We start from the raw sequence: 20,772 nt of genomic DNA, 5'->3' as shown, positions 1-20,772 counted from the left end.
CATTTACTTTAACTTCACTACATTACTAAAGAAAGTAATGTCAACAACAAAAAACAAGAAAATTGTGCCGTCTGGTTTGCTTAATATAAGGAATTTGAAACGGTTTACACTTTTACTTTTACTTTTGATACTTAAGTACATTTTAGCAATTCCATTTACTTTTGATACTTTAGTATATTTTAAACCAAATACTTTTATACTTTTACTCAAGTAGTATTTTACTCACTTTTACTTTAGTCATTTTCTTTGAAGTTATCTTTTACTCAAGTATGACAATTGAGTACTTTTTTCCACCACTGATCAAGAATGGTCAACCACCCAAAGGACATCCAGCCAATGTGACACAACTGTGGGAAGCAATGGAGTCAACATAGGCCAGTATCCCTGCGGAATGCTTTCGACACCTTGTAGAGTCCGTGCCCCGATTAATTGAGGTTGAGGGAAAAAGGGGGTGCAACTAAATATTCATGTTTTGTACACACAGTGTATGTGTTACCATTTTCCCAATGAAAATGTATACATTTTCTGATTTTATGCATTAACTGTACATAGCTTCGTGTGTTTATTGCACCAATGTTTCTGGTAAAGCGAAAGGTCAAAATTCTGCTACAATATACTGGCAAGCCTTATATTTTTCCTTTGAACGTTGAGGCTATTTGATATCCAGCATCTGCTCAAAGCCGTCAGATATGCATGTGTTCTTTTACCCTTTTGCCCACAGATGATGTCTATCGACAAATCATATGCAAACTACTAGCAGCATTTCTTAAGTGTCAGCTGCATGCTAGTTGATATGCAGCAAACATGAGTCATACTAAATAACTCGCCATAGTGGTTTTGTGGTGTCTTTCCCTAAAAGGAAACATCAATTCTCTCTCCGTGGCTTCATTCAAACAACCCCCGTCTTGTTACCATGGTTGTCAAAGAGAACCAAAGCCCTTTTCAAGTATTAACCTCCTCACTGGTGTTCTGTAAACTTTAACCTCTTGAATATGTCAGATTCTGTTGATTTCTCTCAGCTCAACTGGGCGTGAACACACATTAGCACTTAACACCGAACACTCTCTTGGCTTGTTCGGTTGCCCAGTGATTTGTATTGGAATTGCTGGGTTTTCGAGGTTGAGCAAATAATACAGTATATTTCAATGGTGGGAGTAAAATGCCACTGTACAAACACATTTTGTGAACTTTTTTTAATGTGTTCATCTGAAACAAGTAGGAATAAACCATAATGATGAATAGAGCAAGTGGCTGAGGTTACAGAGGAGCTGTTTTTATTTATTCCATACCTGTTCATCTTTCCTATTGAACAATATCTGGGGCTGGTTGCTAAGGCAACTTGTGAGCACATAGAGCACAAACTGGAGAGCAACCAGGGACAGTAATAAGCTTACTGTGAGCTTCTTTGGCTCCCTCTGTTTGTGATGAGCAACAAATGCTGGCATATCATTTCAAATGGACGCACGTACACAAACACATTCATGCACACACGCACATACTGACACACACAAACACACGCAAACTCTTACACATCATTTCATACAGGGCTTGGCAATGCCAGCCAACTGACGAGGGATGCGTACTGCCTAGATGCCCTCACGGAGCGTTTCGCCATCTGCCGTTTTTCTCTCTCTTTCCATCCATCAATACCGACAGTGCTAAACAGGAGGGATGGGGGGGATGAGAGGGAGGGAAGTGGGCATGAGGAGGGGGGAGGTCAGCCCCCTCATTGATAGCGCAGACAGGAACATGACTAGCCAGGGTGGTATTGCGGGGGCTTGCGAGCTGAGGATTCCCCCGAAAAGCCCCAACAGCAAATCTCCCAGCCCTATTAGCAAAGCAGCCACGGCAGGCCTGTGTGTGTGAGGCAATGGTATCCAAGCCAAGGGTGGGGCGCTTTGTGTGTGTGTGATTGTACGCGCGTGTGTGTGTATGTGCGCGCGCGCGTGTGTGTGTGTGTGTGTATTTAGTGGTGCATCCTTTATAGCAGATGCTAATATGTTCCATTATTGTGTGGGCAATGAACCACACTTGCTTATTTACATATTTTATTACATTTGGTAAGAACAACATGCATTCAGGACTAATTAGCTGTCAGCTACTTTACTGTACATGCTAAATTCTCATAAGACTGATTCAAATACATTTCCCCTTATTCCTGAGATAAAAATGTCAACAGAAATTACCAAACTGCCAATGACAGTCCAATGAAAAAGTAATGTAGTGGGAGGACACTGCTTTGCCCCAAATGGCACCCTATTTGCAATACAGGCCCTGGTCAAAAGTAGTGCACTATAAAGGGTAATATGGTGACATTTGGAATGTAAACTGAAATTCAGCTATCTTGTGACATTTAGTGGCAGCCTCCCACCACTCTATTGCCACTGTATCTAACCTTAGATAACTCCATGTTAGTAATGCCCTCTGACAGGACCCCATACCTACACTGTAACAGCAGGCCCTAAATTGATCCCTTTTTATTCTCTCTATAGAAGTTAAATATAGCATATCATTGGGAAAAGACAGTGGAGCAGATGTACTCCCCGTTTAAACTATGTTTGGATAGATAGTGGAATATAACCACAATGAAATACAGAGATACTGCAAATGTTTGTTTGTTTTCTTTGAAATTTCATCAGAGATGTGAACAAATATATGAACATGTTGTTAGATTATTTAAATAAATGTTCCCAATCATTGACCAATGGTTTGAATTTCACTCATAGAACATTCACAAAAGGTGTCTTTTTTCCCGAATGTATCAAGCTACTCAGTGTAGGATTGCTGATTTAGGATCAGTTTTGCCTTTCAGATCACCACGACTACATGGACAGTGGGACGGATCTTTTTTCCATCTACGTAACATTGCAAAAATCAGAAACTTTCTGTCTAAAAATGATGCAGAAAAATGTATCCATGCTTTTGTCACTTCTAGGTTAGACTACTGCAATGCTCTACTTTCTGGCTACCCGGAGAAAGCACTAAATAAACTTCAGTTAGTGCAAAATACGGCTGCTGGAATCCTGACTAGAACCAAAAAATTTGATCATATTACTCCATTGCTAGCCTCCCTACACTGGCTTCCTGTCAAGGCAAGGGCTGATTTCAAGGTTTTACTGCTAACCTACAAAGCATTACATGGGCTTGCTCCTACCTATCTCTCTGATTTGGTCCTGCCGTACATACCTACCCGTACGCTATGGTCACAAGACGCAGGCCTCCTAATTGTCCATAGAATTTCTAAGCAAACAGCTGGAGGCAGGACTTTCTCCTATAGAGCTCCATTTTTATGGAATGGTCTGCCTTCCCATGTAAGAAACACAGACTCGGTCTCAACCTTTAAGTCTTTACTGAAGACTCATCTCTTCAGTGGGTCATATGAGTGTAGTCTGGCCCAGGAGTGGGAGGGTGAACGGAAAGGCTCTGGAGCAACGAACCACCCTTGCTGTCTCTGCCTGACCGGTTCCCCTCTTTCCACTGGGATTCTCTGCCTCTAACCCTATTACAGGGGCTGAGTCACTGGCTTACTGGGGCTCTTTCATACCGTCCCTAGGAGGGGTGCGTCACTTGAGTGGGTTGAATCACTGATGTGACCTTCCTGTCTGGATTGGCGGAGATCTTTGTGGGCTATACTCGGCCTTGTCTCAGGATGGTAGGTTGGTGGTTGAAGATATCCCTCGAGTGGTGTGGAGGCTGTGCTTTTGCAAAGTGGGTGGGGTTATATCCTTCCTGTTTGGCCCTGTCCGGGGGTGTCCTCGGATGGGGCCACAGTGTCTCCTGACCCCTCCTGTCTCAGCCTCCAGTATTTATGCTGCAGTAGTTTATGTGTCGGGGGCTAGGGTCAGTTTGTTATATCTGGAGTACTTCTCCTGTCCTATTCGGTGTCCTGTGTGAATTTAAGTGTGCTCTCTCTAATTCTCTCTTTCTCTCTTTCTTTCTCTCTCTCGGAGGACCTGAGCCCTAGGACCATGCCTCAGGACTACCTGACATGACTCCTTGCTGTCCCCAGTCCACCTGGCCGTGCTGCAGCTCCAGTTTCAACTGTTCTACCTTATTATTATTGGACCATGCTGGTCACTCATGAACATTTGAACATCTTGGCCATGTTCTGTTATAATCTCCACACTTCACAGCCAGAAGAGGACTGGCCACCCCACATAGCCTGGTTCCTCTCTAGGTTTCTTCCTAGGTTTTGGCCTTTCTAGGGAGCTTTTCCTAGCCACCGTGCTTCTACACCTGCATTGCTTGCTGTTTGGGGTTTTAGGCTGGGTTTCAGTACAGCACTTTGAGATATCAGGTGATGTACGAAGGACTATATAAATTGATTTGATTTGATTTGATTCGATCTTACACCCCTTTCAAACCAAGACGAAAAGCCTGTACTTTAATTTCCGCCAACCCGAGGTAGTCATGATTGCAGTAATATACTGTATGTAAAAGTCCCGCTAACATCTCAGTATAAGCATCTGCTTTCATCTTACTGGCTTTTGACTGGCAAAAAATCATGAACATTCTATTGTTGTTGTCCGACATTAAACTTGTCCTAAGTATAAACACATAAACGGTATAACATGCTCTATTTTTTTCACGCAGAAAACCCCTCTGATCTAAATGTATTTAGAACAAGCCAGGCAACTAAAAGCTATTTTCTACTAATGTTTTGGTTCATTGCTATCTTGTTAGCTACAGATGAAGGATATTAATTTGATCACCCTGTTGCAGAAGAACCATCCTTCAATGCAGGAAATGTAAAATGTGTAATGCATTTGAGGTTTAAAAAGGAATCTGAAGTTTGTAAATTCCACTTTGAAATGTCAAGCTTCAAATGAAATGCTATTTGTCACATTCTTCATAAACAACAAGTGTAAACTAACAGTGAAATGCTTAAGGGCCCTTCCCCACAATAACAATAACACAAGGAAGACATGCACAATAATTCATGATAAATTGGCTATATATACGGGGTACCAGAATCGAGTCGAAGTGCAGAGTTATTTGTATTTATTATGGTTCCACATTATTTGCTGCCAAGGCAGCAGCTACTCTTCCTGGGGTCCAGCAAAATTAAGGGGCAGTTATACAATTTTAAAAACTTTACAATACATTCACATATTTCACAACACACTGTGTGCCTTCAGGCCCCTACTCCACCACTGCCACATATCTACAATACAAAATCCATCAGTTACTTGATGTGGAATAGAGTTCTATGTATTCATGGCTCTATGTAGTACTGTTGTGCACCTCCTGTAGTCTGTTCTGGACTTGGGGACTGTGAAGAGACCTCTTGTGGCATGTTTTGTGGCGAGGTAGATATGTTCATATACAGTGCCTTCAAAAGGTATTCACACCCCTTGACTTTTTCCACATTTTGTTGTGCTACAGCCTGAAGTTAAAATGTATTACATTTAGAATTTTTTGTCACCTGCTTACACACAATAGCACAAAATGTCAAAGTGGAATTATGTTTTTCAACATTTTTACAAATTCATTAATAATGAAAAGCTGAAAGCATGCGCAAACCAGCTGGCTGGTGTGTTTCCAGATACAGTATATTCAATCGCTCCCTATCCCAGTCTGTTGTCCCCACATGCTTCAAGATGGCTACCATTGTTCCTGTACCCAAGAAGGCAAAGATAGCTGAACTAAATGACTACTGCCCCATAGCACTTACTTATGTCATCATGAAGTGCTTGACTAGAGACAAGTCAAGGATCAAATCACCTCCACCTTACTGGCCATCCTAGACCCACTTCAGTTAGCATACAGACCCAACAGGTCCACGGACGATGCAATAGCCATCACACTGCACACCGAATATCCCATCTGGACAAAAGGAATACCTATGTAAGAATGCTGTTCATTGACTACAGCTCAGCATTCAACACCATAGTTCCCTCCAAGCTCATCATCAAGCTGGAGGCTCTGTGTCTCAACCCTGCCCTGTGCAATTGGGTCCTGGACTTTCTGACGGGCCACCCTCAGGTGGTGAAGATAGGAAACAACATCTACACTTCGCTGACCCTCAACACTGGGGCCCCACAAGGGTGCGTGCTCAGCCCCCGCCTGTACTCCCTGTTCACCCACGAATGCGTGACCATGCACACCTCCAACTTAATCATCATGTTTGCAGATAACACAACAGTAGTGGGCTTGATTACCAACAACGACGAGACAGACTACAGGGAGGAGGTGAGGGGACTCGGAGTGTGGTGTCAGGAAAACGATCTCTGATCAATGTCATGATCTTGGACTTCAGGAAACAGCAGAGGGAGCACCCCTATCCACATCGGCGTACATATCACAGACAAACTGAAATGGTCCACTCATACAGACAGTGTGGTGAAGAAAGCGCAACAGCACTGCTTCTACCTCAGGAGGCTGAAAAAATTTGGTTTGTCACCCAAAACCCTGACAAACTTTTACAGATGCACATTCGAGAGCATCCTTTTGGGCTGTATCACAGCCTGGTATGGAAACTGCACCACCCTCAACCGCAAGGCTCTCCAGAGGGTTTTGCGGTTTACCTGCCCTCCATGACACCTACAGCACCCGATGTCACAGGAAGGCCAAAAAGATCATCAAGGACATCAACCAAATGAGCCACTGCCTGTTCACACCGCTACCATCCAAAAGGCGAGGTCAGTACAAGTGCATCAATGCTGGGACCTAGAGACTGAAAAACAGCTTCTATTCCAAGGCCATCAGACTGCTAAACAGCAATCACTAACTCAGAGAGGCTGCTGCCTACATTGAGACCCAATCACTGGTCACTTTAATAAATGGATCAGTTATCACTTTATACAATGCACTCTAAATAATGCCACTTTAGGAATGATAACATATCTTACATTACTCATATCACATGTATATACTGTATTTTCTGCCATCTATTGCACCTTGCCAATGCCGCTCGGCCATCGCTCATCCATGTACTTACATGTACATATTCTCATTCACCCCTTTAGATTTGTGTGTATTAGGTAGTTGTTGGGGAATTATTAGATGACTTGTTAGATATTACTAGATATAACTAGAAGTACACGCATTTCTCTACTCTCGCATTAACATCTGCTGACAGTGTGTATGTGACAAATAACATTTGATTTGATTTGCAATATCTTAGGTCAAGTATTCAACCCCTTTGGAATGGTAAGCCTAAATAAGTTCAAGAGTAACAAATGTGCTTAACAAGTCACAAAATAAATGACATGAAATCACTCCGAGTGCAATAATAGTGTTAAACGTGAGTTTTGAATGACTACCTTACAGTATCTCTGTGCCCCACACATACGTTGTTAGGTCCCTCAGTCAAGCAGTGAACTTCAAACACAGATTCAACCACAAACACCAGTGAGTTTTTCCAATGCCTCTCAAAGAAGGGCGCCTAGTGGTAGATGGGTAAAAAAATAAAAATAAAAGCAGACATTGAATTTCCCTTGGTGCATGGTGAAATGATTAATTACACTTTGGATGGTGTATCAATACACTCAGTCACTACAAAGTTACATGCATTAAACATTTAGAGAATTACTTTACAACAGTTAGAGAGTTAATGGCTGTGATAGGAGAAAACTGAGGATGGATCAACAACATTGTAGTTACTCCACAATGCAAACCTAATTGTCAGAGTAAAAATAAGGAGGCCTGTACAGAATACAAGTACTCCAAAACATGCATCCTGTTTGCAAGAAGGCACTAAAGTAATATTGCCCGCCAAAAATGTGGCAAAGCAATTTACTTTTTGTCCTCAGTACAAGGTGTTATTTTTGGGCATCATGTTATGGGTACAGTATGCTTGTAATAGTTAAGGACTGGGGAGTTTTTCAGGACAAAAAATAAATAAACATAATGGATCAAAGCACAGGCAAAATCCTAGAGGAAAACCTGGTTCAGTATGCTTTCCACCAGACACTAAGAGATTAATTCACCTTTCAGCAGGACAATAACCAAAAACACAAGGCCAAATATAGACTGGAGTTGCTTACCAAGAAGACAATGAATGTTCTTGAGTGGTCGAGTTACAAATTTGACTCAAATCTGCTTGAAAATCAATGGCAAGACCTAGAAACGGTTGTCTAGCAATGATCAGCAACCAATTTGAGCTTGAATAATTTTGAACAGAACAATGGGCAAATGTTGCACAATCCAGGTGTTGAAAGCTGTAAGAGACTTACCCAGAAAGACTTACAGCTGCAATCGCTGCCAAAGGTGCATTTACTCAGGGGGTTGAAGACTTATCTAATCAAGATATTTCAGTGTTTAATTTTTCACAAATTTCTTTCCATATTGTGGATTATTTTCAGACTTTGACATTAAAAAAGTATTTTGTGTTGATGGTTGACATAAAATGACAAAATCAATTGTGATCCCACTTTGTAACATAATAAAATGTGGGAAAAGTAAAGTGTTGAGAATACTTTCTGAATGAACTGTAGTTAGGGGTAAATTGACGAGGTAACAGGATAGATAATAAACAGTAGCAGCAGCGTATGTGAGTCAAAAGAGTTAGTGCAAAGAGGGGCAATGCAGATAGCTATTTAGTTATTAACTATTTAGTAGTCTCATGGCTTGGGGGTAGAAACTGTTCAGGGTCCTGTTGGTTCCCAACTTGATGCATCGGTACCGCTTGCCATGCGGTAGCGGAGAGAACAGTCTGTGAAAATGTATCAACCCCTGCAAAAATGTAAATTAATTATATTCCACATTTCCTTTTGCAGCAGGGTTATTTTTCTGCTGTAGCAAACTCAAATGATAATTCTACGTCTGTAGCTAGCCAGCTCACATAATTACCAGAACATTACCAGCCCTCTCTTTTCCTCCTTTTGGAAAATCTGACCATGACTCAATTTTGCTCCTCCCCACCAACAAACAAAACCTGAAGAGTATGTGACAGGGTCTTTTAAGGATCACGGGAAACAAAAGAAAACCAGTATTTCGCGGACACCAACGCCGCTCTACTGGACGAGCTAAACACTTTTTTTCTCGCGCTTTGAGCATAACTACTCTGAGCTATGGTCTCCACGGAGGACGTATGTACGTCGTTCAAACAAGACGACATCCCTAGCCAGGCTCTCAGAGCATGTGCAGACCTGCTAGCTGTTGTGTTTTCAGACATTTTCAATCTCTCTCTAGCTCAGGCAGTTACTCCCACCTGCTTCGTCCCCATGCCCAAGAAAGGGAAAGTAACTGAACTGAATCACTGCCAACCAATAGCTCTCACTTCCATCATCAAGAAGTGCTTTGCTAGGCTAGTCAAAGAACACATCACCTCCTCCCTCCCCAACACAGTCAACCCTTTCCAATTCGCCTACCGCCCCGACAGATCCACAGATGATGCAATCGCTATTACACTGCCCACTGCCCTCACCAACCTGGACAAAATGAATGCATATGTGAGGATGCTATTCATCGACTACAGCTCGGCCTTCAATACCATAGTGCCCTCCAAGCTCACCACAAAGCTCAAGGCCCTGGGACTAAACTCCTCCCTATGCAACTGGGTCCTGGACTTCCTGACGGGCTAGCACCAGGTGGTGAAGGTTGGCAACATTACCTCCTCCACACTGATCCTCAACACGGAGGCCCTCGAAGGGTGCATCCTCAATCCCCTCCTGTACCCCCTGTATACCTACAGTGGGGCAAAAAAGTATTTAGTCAACCACCAATTGTGCAAGTTCTTCCACTTAAAAAGTTGAGAGAGGCCTGTAATTTTCATCATAGGTACACCTCAACTATGACAGACAAAATGAGAAAAAAAATCCAGAAAATCACATTGTAGGATTTTTTATGAATTTATTTGCAAATTATGGTGGAAAATAAGTATTAGGTCAATAACAAAAGTATATTTCAATACTTTGTTATATACCCTTTGTTGGAAATGACAGAGGTCAAACGTTTTCTGTAAGTCCTCACGAGGTTTTCACACACTGTTGTTGGTATTTTGGCCCATTCCTCCATGCAGATCTCCTCTAGAGCAGTGATGTTTTGGGGCTGTTGCTGGGCAACACAGACTTTAGTATGTTTTCATGTGGGAAGGGTTTGTGACTTGAAATGATTTCATCCTAAGAACTGTTTTTGTAAGAAAGGGTTATGCGATGTATTTATTTGAGTCAATACAAGTTAGAATAACCTTTGGCAGTGATTACAGCTGGGTAAGTCTCGAAGATCTTTGCACACCTGGATTGTACAATATTGCACATTAATCTTTAAAAAATTATTATAGCTCTGTCAACGTGGTTGTTGATCATTGCTAAACAGCCATGTTCAAGTCTTATCATATATTTTCAAGCAGATTTAAGTCAAAACTGTAACTAGGCCACTCAGGATCATTCAATGTAATATTAGTTAGCAACTCCATTGTATATTTGCCCTTGTGTTTTAGATTATTGTCCTGCTTAAAGGTGAATTAATCTCCCAGTGCCTGTTGGAAAGCAGCCTGAACCAGGTTTTCCTCTAGGATTTTGCCTGTGCCATAGCTTTATTCTGTTTCTTTTTATCCTAAAAAAAACTCCCTAGTCCTTGCCGATCACAGGCATACCCATAACATGATGCAGCCTCCACCATGCTTGAAAATATTAATAGTGGTACTCAGTGATGTGTTGCATTGAATTTGCTCCAAACATAATGCTTTTTATTCAGTACATAAAGGGTATTTCTCTGCCACATTTGTTTTTTTGTTGCAGTTTTACTTCAGTGCCTTATTGCAAAAAGAATGCATGTTTTTGTTATGAACTTGAGTGAAGACCCAAAAGCGGTTTTAACAGAAAACAGAGTTCTTTAATGAAAAACAGGAATGGCATAAATCCTCTTCCAACGTTGACAGCGGAACAAAAAGAACGTTAGTATAGTGCAGGAAGCACCTGCCAGGCAGACTCCGACAGGACAGGACAAGGTGGAAGCAAACGAGACGACAGCTTGCTTCTGGCATCAAAAAACACAAACAAGAATCAGACACTGAAAGTAGCAGGAACAGAGAAAGAAATAGAGACCTAATCAGAGGGGGAAGAGAGAACAGGTGTGAAAGAGTGAATGAGCTAGTTAGAGGAGATGTAGAACAGCTGAAGAATGAGAGACAGAGAAGGTAACCTAAAAAGACCAGCAGAGAGAGAGAGTGAAGAGAAAGGACAGGAACAGACATAACAAGACATGACAGTACCCCCCACTCACCGAGCGCCTCCTGGCGCACTCGAGGAGGAAACCTGGCGGCAACGGAGGAAATCATCGATCAGCGAACGGTCCAGCACGTCCCGAGAGGGAACCCAACTCCTCTCCTCAGGACCGTACCCCTCCCAATCCACTAGGTACTGATGACCACGGCCCCGAGGGCGCATGTCCAAAATCTTACGAACCCTGTAGATGGGTGCGCCCTCGACAAGGATGGGGGGGGGAGGGACGAGCGGGGCGCGAAGAACGGGCTTAACACAGGAGACATGGAAGACCGGGTGAACGCGACGAAGATAGCGCGGGAGAAGAAGTCGCACTGCGACAGGATTAATGACCTGGGAAATACGGAACGGACCAATGAACCGCGGGGCCAACTTGCGAGAAGCTGTCTTAAAGGGAAGGTTCTGAGTGGAGAGCCATACTCTCTGACCGCAACAATATCTAGGACTCTTGGTCCTACGCTTATTAGCGGCCCTCACAGTCTGCGCCCTATTACGGCAAAGTGCCGACCTGACCCCCTTCCAGGTGCGCTCGCAACGCTGGACAAAAGCCTGAGCGGAGGGGACGCAGGACTCGGCGAGCTGAGATGAGAACAGCGGAGGCTGGTACCCGAGGCTACACTGAAAAGGGGATAGACCGGTAGCAGACGAGGGAAGCGAGTTGTGGGCGTACTCTGCCCAGGGAGCTGTTCTGACCAAGACGCAGGGTTACGAAAAGAAAGACTGCGTAAAATGCGACCAACAGTCTGATTGGCCCGTTCGGCTTGACCGTTAGACTGGGGATGAAAGCCGGACGAGAGACTGACGGAAGCCCCAATCAAACGGCAAAACTCCCTCCAAAATTGAGACGTGAACTGCGGGCCTCTGTCGGAAACGACGTCAGACGGAAGGCCATGAATTCGGAAAACATTCTCGATAATGATCTGAGCCGTCTCCTTAGCAGAAGGGAGCTTATCGAGAGGAATGAAATGAGCCGCCTTAGAGAATCTATCGACAACCGTAAGAATAACTGTCTTCCCCGCTGATGAAGGCAGTCCGGTGATAAAATCTAAAGCGATGTGAGACCACGGTCGAGAGGGAATGGGAAGCGGTCTGAGACGGCCGGCAGGAGGAGAGTTCCCAGATTTAGTCTGCGCGCAGACCGAACAAGCGGCGACAAATCGACGCGCGTCACGTTCCCGAGTGGGCCACCAGAAACGCTGGCGAATGGAAGCGAGCGTACCCCGAACGCCGGGGTGGCCGGCTAACTTGGCAGAGTGGGCCCACTGAAGAACGGCCGGACGAGTAGGAACGGGAACGAACAGAAGGTTCCTAGGACAAGCTCGCGGCGACGGAGTGTGAGCGAGTGCTTGCTTTACCTGCCTCTCAATTCCCCAGACAGTCAACCCGACAACACGCCCGTCAGGGAGAATCCCCTCGGGGTCGGTGGAGACCTCAGAAGAACTGAAGAGACGAGATAAAGCATCAGGCTTGGTGTTTTTGAGCCCGGACGATAAGAAATAACAAACTCGAAACGAGCGAAAAACAGAGCCCAACGAGCCTGACGCGCATTAAGTCGTTTGGCTGAACGGATGTACTCAAGGTTCCTATGGTCAGTCCAAACGACAAAAGGAACGGTCGCCCCCTCCAACCACTGTCGCCATTCGCCTAGGGCTAAGCGGATGGCGAGCAGTTCGCGATTACCAACATCATAGTTACGTTCTGACGGCGATAAGCGATGAGAGAAAAACGCGCAAGGATGGACCTTGCCGTCAGAGAGAGCGCTGAGAAAGAATGGCTCCCACGCCCACCTCTGACGCGTCAACCTCAACAACAAACTGGCTAGAGATGTCAGGTGTAACAAGAATAGGAGCGGATGTAAAACGATTCTTAAGAAGATCAAAAGCTCCCTGGGCGGAAACGGACCACTTAAAGCACGTCTTAACAGAAGTAAGGGCTGTGAGGGGAGCTGCCACCTGACCGAAATTACGGATGAAACGACGATAGAAATTAGCGAAGCCCAGAAAGCGCTGCAGCTCGACGCGTGACTTAGGAACGGGCCAATCAATGACAGCCTGGACCTTAGCGGGATCCATCTTAATGCCCTCAGCGGAAATAACGGAACCGAGAAAAGGGACAGAGGCGGCATGAAAAATGCACTTCTCAGCCTTCACATAAAGACAGTTCTCCAAAAGGCGCTGGAGGACGCGTCGCACGTGCTGAACATGAATCGAGAGAGACGGAGAAAAAATCAGGATATCGTCCATGTAAACGAAAACAAAAATGTTCAGCATGTCTCTCAGGACGTCGTTAACTAGTGCCTGAAAGACAGCTGGAGCGTTAACGAGGCCGAAAGGAAGAACCCGGTATTCAAAGTGCCCTAACGGAGTGTTAAACGCCGTCTTCCACTCGTCCCCCTCCCTGATGCGCACGAGATGGTAGGCGTTACGAAGGTCCAATTTGGTGAAAAACCTGGCTCCCTGCAGGATCTCGAAGGCTGAAGACATAAGAGGAAGCGGATAACGATTCTTAACTGTTATGTCATTCAGCCCTCGATAATCCACGCATGGGCGCAGGGACCCGTCCTTCTTCTGAACAAAAAAAAACCCCGCTCCGGCGGGAGAGGAGGAGGAGACAATGGTACCGGCGTTGAGCGAAACCGACAAATAATCCTCGAGAGCCTTACGTTCGGGAGCCGACAGAGAGTATAATCTACCCCGGGGGAGTAGTTCCCGGAAGGAGATCAATACTACAGTCATACGACCGGTGTGGAGGGAGAGAAGTGGCCTTGGAACGACTGAACACCGTGCGCAGATCGTGATACTCCTCCGGCACCCCTGTCAAATCGCCAGGCTCCTCCTGTGAAGTAGAGACAGAGGAAACAGGAGGGATAGCAGACATTAAACAGGTTACATGACAAGAAACATTCCAGGATAGGATAGTATTACTAGACCAATTAATAGAAGGGTTATGGCGCACTAGCCAGGGATGACCCAAAACAACAGGTGTAAAAGGTGAACGAAAAATTAAAAAAGAAATGGTTTCGCTATGATTACCAGAGACAGTGAGGGTTAAAGGCAGCGTCTCACGCTGAATCTTGGGGAGAGAACTACCATCTAAAGCGAACAAGGCCGTGGGCTCCCTAACTGTCTGAGAGGAATGTCATGTTCCCGAGCCCAGGTCTCGTCCATAAAACAGCCCTCCGCCCCAGAGTCTATCAAGGCACTGCAGGAAGCAGATGAACCGGGCCAGCGGAGATGGACCGGAAAAGTAGTGCGTGATCCAGAAGGAGAGGCCTGAGTAGTTGCGCTCACCAGTAGCCCTCCTCTTACTGATGAGCTCTGGCTTTTACTGGACATGAGGTGACAAAATGACCAGCGGAGCCGCAGTAGAGACAGAGGCGATTGGTGATTCTCCGTTCCTTCTCCTTGGCCGAGATGCGGATACCCCCAGCTGCATAGGCTCAGCATCCGAGCCGGCGGAGGAGGGTGGCAGTGATGCGGCAGGTGGCAGTGATGTGGAGAGGGGAGCAGCGGAGAACGCGAGCTCCTTTCCACGAGCTCGGCGACGAAGATCAAACCGTCGCTCTATGCGAATAGCGAGAGCTATTAAGGAGTCCAGACTGGAAGGAACCTCCCGGGAGAGGATCTCGTCCTTAACCTCGACGAGGAGACCCTCCAGAAAACGAGCGAGCAAAGCCGGCTCGTTCCAGTCACTTGAGGCAGCGAGAGTGCGAAACTCAATAGAATAATCCGTTATGGATCGATTCCCCTGACATAGGGAAGACAGGGCCCTGGAAGCCTCCTCCCCAAAAACAGAACGGTCAAAAACCCGTATCATCTCCTCCTTAAAGTCTTGATACTGGTTAATACACTCAGCCCTCGCCTCCCAGACTGCCGTGCCCCACTCACGCGCCCGTCCGGTAAGGAGAGAAATGACGTAGGCGATGCGGGCTGCGCTCCTGGAGTAAGTGTTGGGCTGGAGAGAGAACACCACGTCACACTGAGTGAGGAATGAGCGGCACTCAGTGGGCTCCCCAGAGTAACACGGCGGGTTGTTGATCCTGGGCTCCGGAGACTCGGAAACCCCGGAAGTGGGCGGTGGATCGAGGTGGAGTTGGTGAACCTGTCTTGTGAGGTCGGAGACTTGGACGGCCAGGGTCTCAACGGCATGTCGAGCAGCAGACAATTCCTCCTCGTGTCTGCCTAGCATCGCTCCCTGGATCTCGACGGCGGAGTGAAAAGGGTCCGGAGCCGCTGGGTCCATTCTTGGTCTGATTCTTCTGTTATGAACTTGAGTGAAGACCCAAAAGCGGTTTTAACAGAAAACAGAGTTCTTTAATGAAAAACAGGAATGGCATAAATCCTCTTCCAACGTTGACAGCGGAACAAAAAGAACGTTAGTATAGTGCAGGAAGCACCTGCCAGGCAGACTCCGACAGGACAGGACAAGGTGGAAGCAAATGAGACGACAGCTTGCTTCTGGCATCAAAAAACACAAACAAGAATCAGACACTGAAAGTAGCAGGAACAGAGAAAGAAATAGAGACCTAATCAGAGGGGGAAGAGAGAACAGGTGTGAAAGAGTGAATGAGCTAGTTAGAGGAGATGTAGAACAGCTGAAGAATGAGAGACAGAGAAGGTAACCTAAAAAGACCAGCAGAGAGAGAGAGTGAAGAGAAAGGACAGGAACAGACATAAGACATGACAGTTTTCCCCAAAAAATTATTCTGTAAATACACTTCCTTCTTTTCACGCTCTCATTTAGGTTAGTGTTGTGGAGTAACTACAATGATGTTGATCCATCCTCAGTTTTATCCTACCAAAGCCAATAAACTATATAACTGTTTTAAAGTCATTATAGGCCTCATAGGGAAATCCCTCAGCGAATGCCTTCCTCTCTGGCAACTGAGTTAGGAAGGATGTCTGGATCATTGTGGTGACTGGATATATTGATACACATCCAAAGTGTAAGTAATAACTTCACAATGATCAAAGGGATATTCAATATCTGCTACCAATAGGTGCACTTCTTGGCGAGGCATTGGAAAACCTCACTGGTCTTTGTGGTTGAATCTGTGTTTGAAATTCACTGCTTGACTGAAGGACTTTACAGATAATTGTATGTGTGGGGTACAGAGATGAGGTAGTCACTCAAAAATCGTGTTATTGTTTGCACACAGTGAGTCCATGCAACTTATTATGTGACTTGTTAAGCACATTTTTACTCCTGAATTGATTTAGACTTGCCATAACAAAGGGGTTAAATACTTATTGACACAAGACATTTCAGCTTTTTATTTTTTATTAATTTGTAAAAAAAAAAATTAAATACATAATTCCACTTTGACATTATGGGGCATTGTGTGTAGACCAGTGACACAAAATCACAACATGTGAGTCAAGGGGTGTGGAAACTTTCTGAAGGCACTGTATGTATTTATGGAGACAAGCAGAAGAACCCTTTTTGGTTCTTCTTGGCACCTGTTTTCTATGAGTGTATGCCGCAAGCTAATTTTGGGATTCTATGATTTTATCACTGTGGTTAATGCACATCTTAAGGTAAACAGCTAAACTGATATTCTACATTAAATATAGTTTAATTCTTTGTTGTATGACCATCATTTTCCCGATATTTTTGTGTTTAAAGTGAACCGGTTTTTCAATGGAGTACTGCAATGGCAGCCTACAGGTGAAAAATTAGGGACCCTGAATAAAAACATGTTTTAAAACATTATTTGATAGCGAAGGACACGTTCAATCAAACAAAGCAACTCCTCTGCCTGCTCGGGTCAGTTTTCATTGTTGAGACTGTGTTTCTCCCATTGCCTCTCTCTGCTTTCTGGGCACCTGTGCTTGCTATCCCGCCCTCCTGCAAACATACTGCCTACTGAGATCCCCCCTTTTCTCTACTGTAGAAAACAGGTTTTCCAGCACTTGCCAGAGCTGCTCGCAATGGACAGCGCTGTGAAGATACAATGATCTCTTTCGCGGCACGACCAATTGAATGAAATCACTGTTGACAAGCGGTCTTAACACAGAACCGAGAGAGACCGAGAGGGAGAGTGAGAGACCGAGAGACCGAGAGGGAGAGTGAGAGACCTAGAGGGAGAGAGAGAGACCGAGAGGGAGAGAGAGAGAAGGAGAGCTCTGTGGACTATCTTTGACACAAAGAAACAGGGTTTTGAACCTGCAAACCAAGGAGCTTCTGTCACATCTCTAGTTGCTCTACATCTAGAATAGCCAAGATGGAAGAAGACTTGGATGACGGTCAGACTCAGAAAGGTAAGGAAAGAGAAAGAGTATTTTTTTTTACATTTAAGTGGATGGATTGAGATTTCCCTAGAGTAAAATCTTCCCCTAATTTCTTTGTCTGTCTATCATGTGGACGATTTATTCAAATAAGAGTTGGGTAAATAGTTGGTTAATAATCTGGGTATAAAAGAGCATCTGTTTTGGTTGTTCCTTTGTCCACTGAGTGTCTGCTTGACTGAAGTGTGTTTGTGTGTGTGTGTTGTCTGCTGTCGAGACAGTCAGAAAGTGGTGTGAACTGCTTCTCTGAGCATTGACTGTGAAAGCACAGGGAGAATTGTCTTTGTTCACAGGCGTCTCGGTAAGGCTCTCGCATGCCTGTCGAGATGGCTCAGGGGAACATTGAAGACAAGAGACCTCGAGCCAGCTCCTTTCACTAATAAAACCATTGTATCCAGGCTATCCACATGTCCAGCTATTGTATTTAAATCAACACTATTTTATTATTTTAACAACCCCCCACCCCCAAAAAATGATAAAAGCATCTGAATTTGATGCATGTCAGAATTTCTCTCTTGTTCATGTGCATGCAGGGTATGTTGTTCGCTTTGTGCAGAGGGGTTGCTATTTAAAATGCAAACCCACCCCCTCCCATTCACCAGTGTTTAAGTGTATGCTTGAGGGGTAAATAGCTGTGTACTGTATAAATCCATTTATGATTACCAGGCACTGGCATTAGTTTGAATTTGCATTCTCCATATTAATAAAATTGCTCCCTGTATGAAAAAAGGATGCTATCATTCTCTGAGATGTGTCTCCCCCTTCACTCCTCCTTCCTTCCTTTTTTCCCTCCATCCCAAGTTCTGTGCACGTGACAGGGCTTCAAACGTCTGTGCTTCTTTTCTTCCCACCTCCCCGTCCCTCCCATCCTGCTTCCTCTCATCCCTGAAAACCAGTGTGTGCTTCACAGGCATGAGTGAGAGCTGAAACAGTTACCATGGCACTGGCCAAGTCTAGTCATCCCTGCAGATGTCATTTTGGTACCCTGGGCCAATCAGTTTACTCAGTGTCTGTGTGCATATGAGTGTGTTTGTGTGTGTGTGAGTGTCATGGATGCTAGTTTACCTAGAAATACTTATTGCAAAGTGACATACCTTTATTGTCTGGTAAGGTGTTAATACCATTAGTGGCTGCAAAATGACATTGGCTCAGGAATTCTATTTTCACAGTATGGTTCATGACTCTATAAGACTATGATGTCTCAAACCTGTGGGATGACTACTAGAAACATCCTGATAGCAGTGTTGATTAAATGCCGATCAGTCATTCGTGTCTGTAGTACACCACGTCCATTAATTTGGCTGAAGTAACCAGCTTGTTAGTCCACATATAATTACTTAGCCAATCACGCTTTCCACTACTGGTGCTGTGGCCCCACTGGCCCAAATGTGGCTAACTGCCACATATCTTCTTCATCAAATCTGGAAAGTTATACATAAAACATGGCACTAAAGCAGTTTGGCTGAGTGCTGCTCCACATTAACGTTCTTCTTTACTGCTTCCTCACTAAATCAACACACTGACTGATGAACTTCAGTAACCTGGTCCCAGACCTTTTGGTGCAGTATATCCAACGCCTCTGGCCTTACGTCATGCTAAACCATGACAATGATCATAGGAGTTGGATATACAGCACAAACAGGTCCGGGACCAGGTGTAACCGGTGTGAAATGCCTAGCTAGTTAGCGGTATGTGCTAGTAGTGTTCAACCGGTGATGTCACTCGCTCTGAGACCTTGAAGTAGTTGTTTCCCTTGCTTTTGTGTGCAGCGATACGTAATGGAGCTTCGTGGGTGGCGGTTATTGATGTGTTCAGAGGGGCCCTGGTTCAAGCCCAGGTTCAGGTAAAGAGAGGGATGGAAGCAACACTGATACACATGCTAGAACTTCATCTAGGGACACTTAGCTAGATGTCTTGTGCTTGAAACAAGATGATTTGATGCTCCTGTTTGCAATTATGAGGCCCGAATGCATGAATAATGCAAGTGCCAATGTAATAGGCTGGCCTACATGCTGCTACAGTACAGTATATGCAGTGTGTCTTGTCCACTAGAAAATAATGGAATTTTGGTTCTCGTTTAATAATTGCAGTTTGGTTCCACCATGCAAACCTAATCCCCCCCCCCCCCCAAACAGTAAAAGCAACAACCTCAAACAAACAGAAATATGCCCCAAAACTATCATGACATTTAAAGTACTGACACAATGAAATACATTTGACTATACACAGCTAGAGTAGCCATATTGAGGGTGATTGTGGTATGGGCTCACAGTATTACCCTCACAGTGAGGTTATGTGTTTTATGTTATACTTTAAAAAAAATAGCAGTCATAATCCACAGTGCAGCCATAAATAAACCTATTATTTGGCAAGCACCAAAACAACAATGAGTTATAACTATGCAATAATGATTAATAGACGACATATTATCTAATAATGATCTATAAACTACCTATAAAACTACAACCCCTCATAAAGTGAAGATTGGGCCTTACTCTTATATTTACGGGTTCGAAGTCTCTTGTCACTTGGATGAGACAATTTTTCACATGAGCACTGCAAATTGTACTAACTTGGTGCTACATGAAAAGAACAGCATGGTCACCTTGCTGGTCTGAAAGACTGGCTTAAGAGCACATGACAGCAGAGATTTAAAACCCTCCTGGGAAGAAGGACAATTAATGACTTGGAGTCCTTGCCTTGAGGGCCTCTCAAATGGCTTCATGATGCCTATATTTAATGTTCAGTTTTTTTGTGTTTTCTTAGATGACAAATTCATTTCTGTTCTTTGGAGTTGTGGAGATTATTTTACATTGTTGAAAACAATGAATGGGAACACTGCTACTGTAGCATTGATTTTAGTCTGAACTGAAGTCGTAACTGTACATGCATTGTAAAAGAGCGTATTTTTATACCCCTCAGTGCTACTTTGTAAATCCTGAAAATAACAATAAACACCCACAAATAGTTTGCTTCACATTCTTTCCTTTTGTTACCATTAACAAAGGGTTACAAGGTCTATTTTAAGAGACTTTCAATTGTCATGTCACAGTTATTGATCATCTTAGTGTTGATATTCTGTTATATTGCTACTGATATTACAGATCTAGTTTAGCTTTCTAATGGAAGATGAGTACTTCTTAATAATAATGTCAATTACAGAGTTATAGATTGGGCCTTACAATTATTTTAGGGTTCAAGAAACTGACCAAATATTGGAAAATATTGTATTATGGGTTCTCTATGGTCCTTGAACCTCCTCCTCAGACTGAAAATCTCAGATTGTGAGTCAGATGCACCAGCTGCTCTCTTCATCT

General features: G+C 44.2%; 1 protein-coding gene across 1 annotated transcript in view; it reads left to right on the top strand.

Annotated features, from left to right (window-relative positions):
- Positions 1-17,059: 17,059 nt before the first annotated feature.
- LOC135545977 (neuronal membrane glycoprotein M6-a-like) overlaps positions 17,060-20,772 on the top strand; it is a 38,205-nt gene continuing 34,492 nt past the window's right edge. Inside the window, exon 1 of the mRNA XM_064973997.1 lies at positions 17,060-17,428. Within this exon, the coding sequence (XP_064830069.1) occupies positions 17,392-17,428 (37 nt within the window). The 5' untranslated portion in view covers positions 17,060-17,391. The remainder of the gene's footprint in view (positions 17,429-20,772) is intronic.

Source organism: Oncorhynchus masou, chromosome 9 (genome assembly GCF_036934945.1).
Source record: "Oncorhynchus masou masou isolate Uvic2021 chromosome 9, UVic_Omas_1.1, whole genome shotgun sequence".
Taxonomy (NCBI): domain Eukaryota; kingdom Metazoa; phylum Chordata; class Actinopteri; order Salmoniformes; family Salmonidae; genus Oncorhynchus; species Oncorhynchus masou.
Note: the sequence above shows the minus strand (reverse complement) of the source record. Positions and strands in the feature narration are given on the sequence as shown.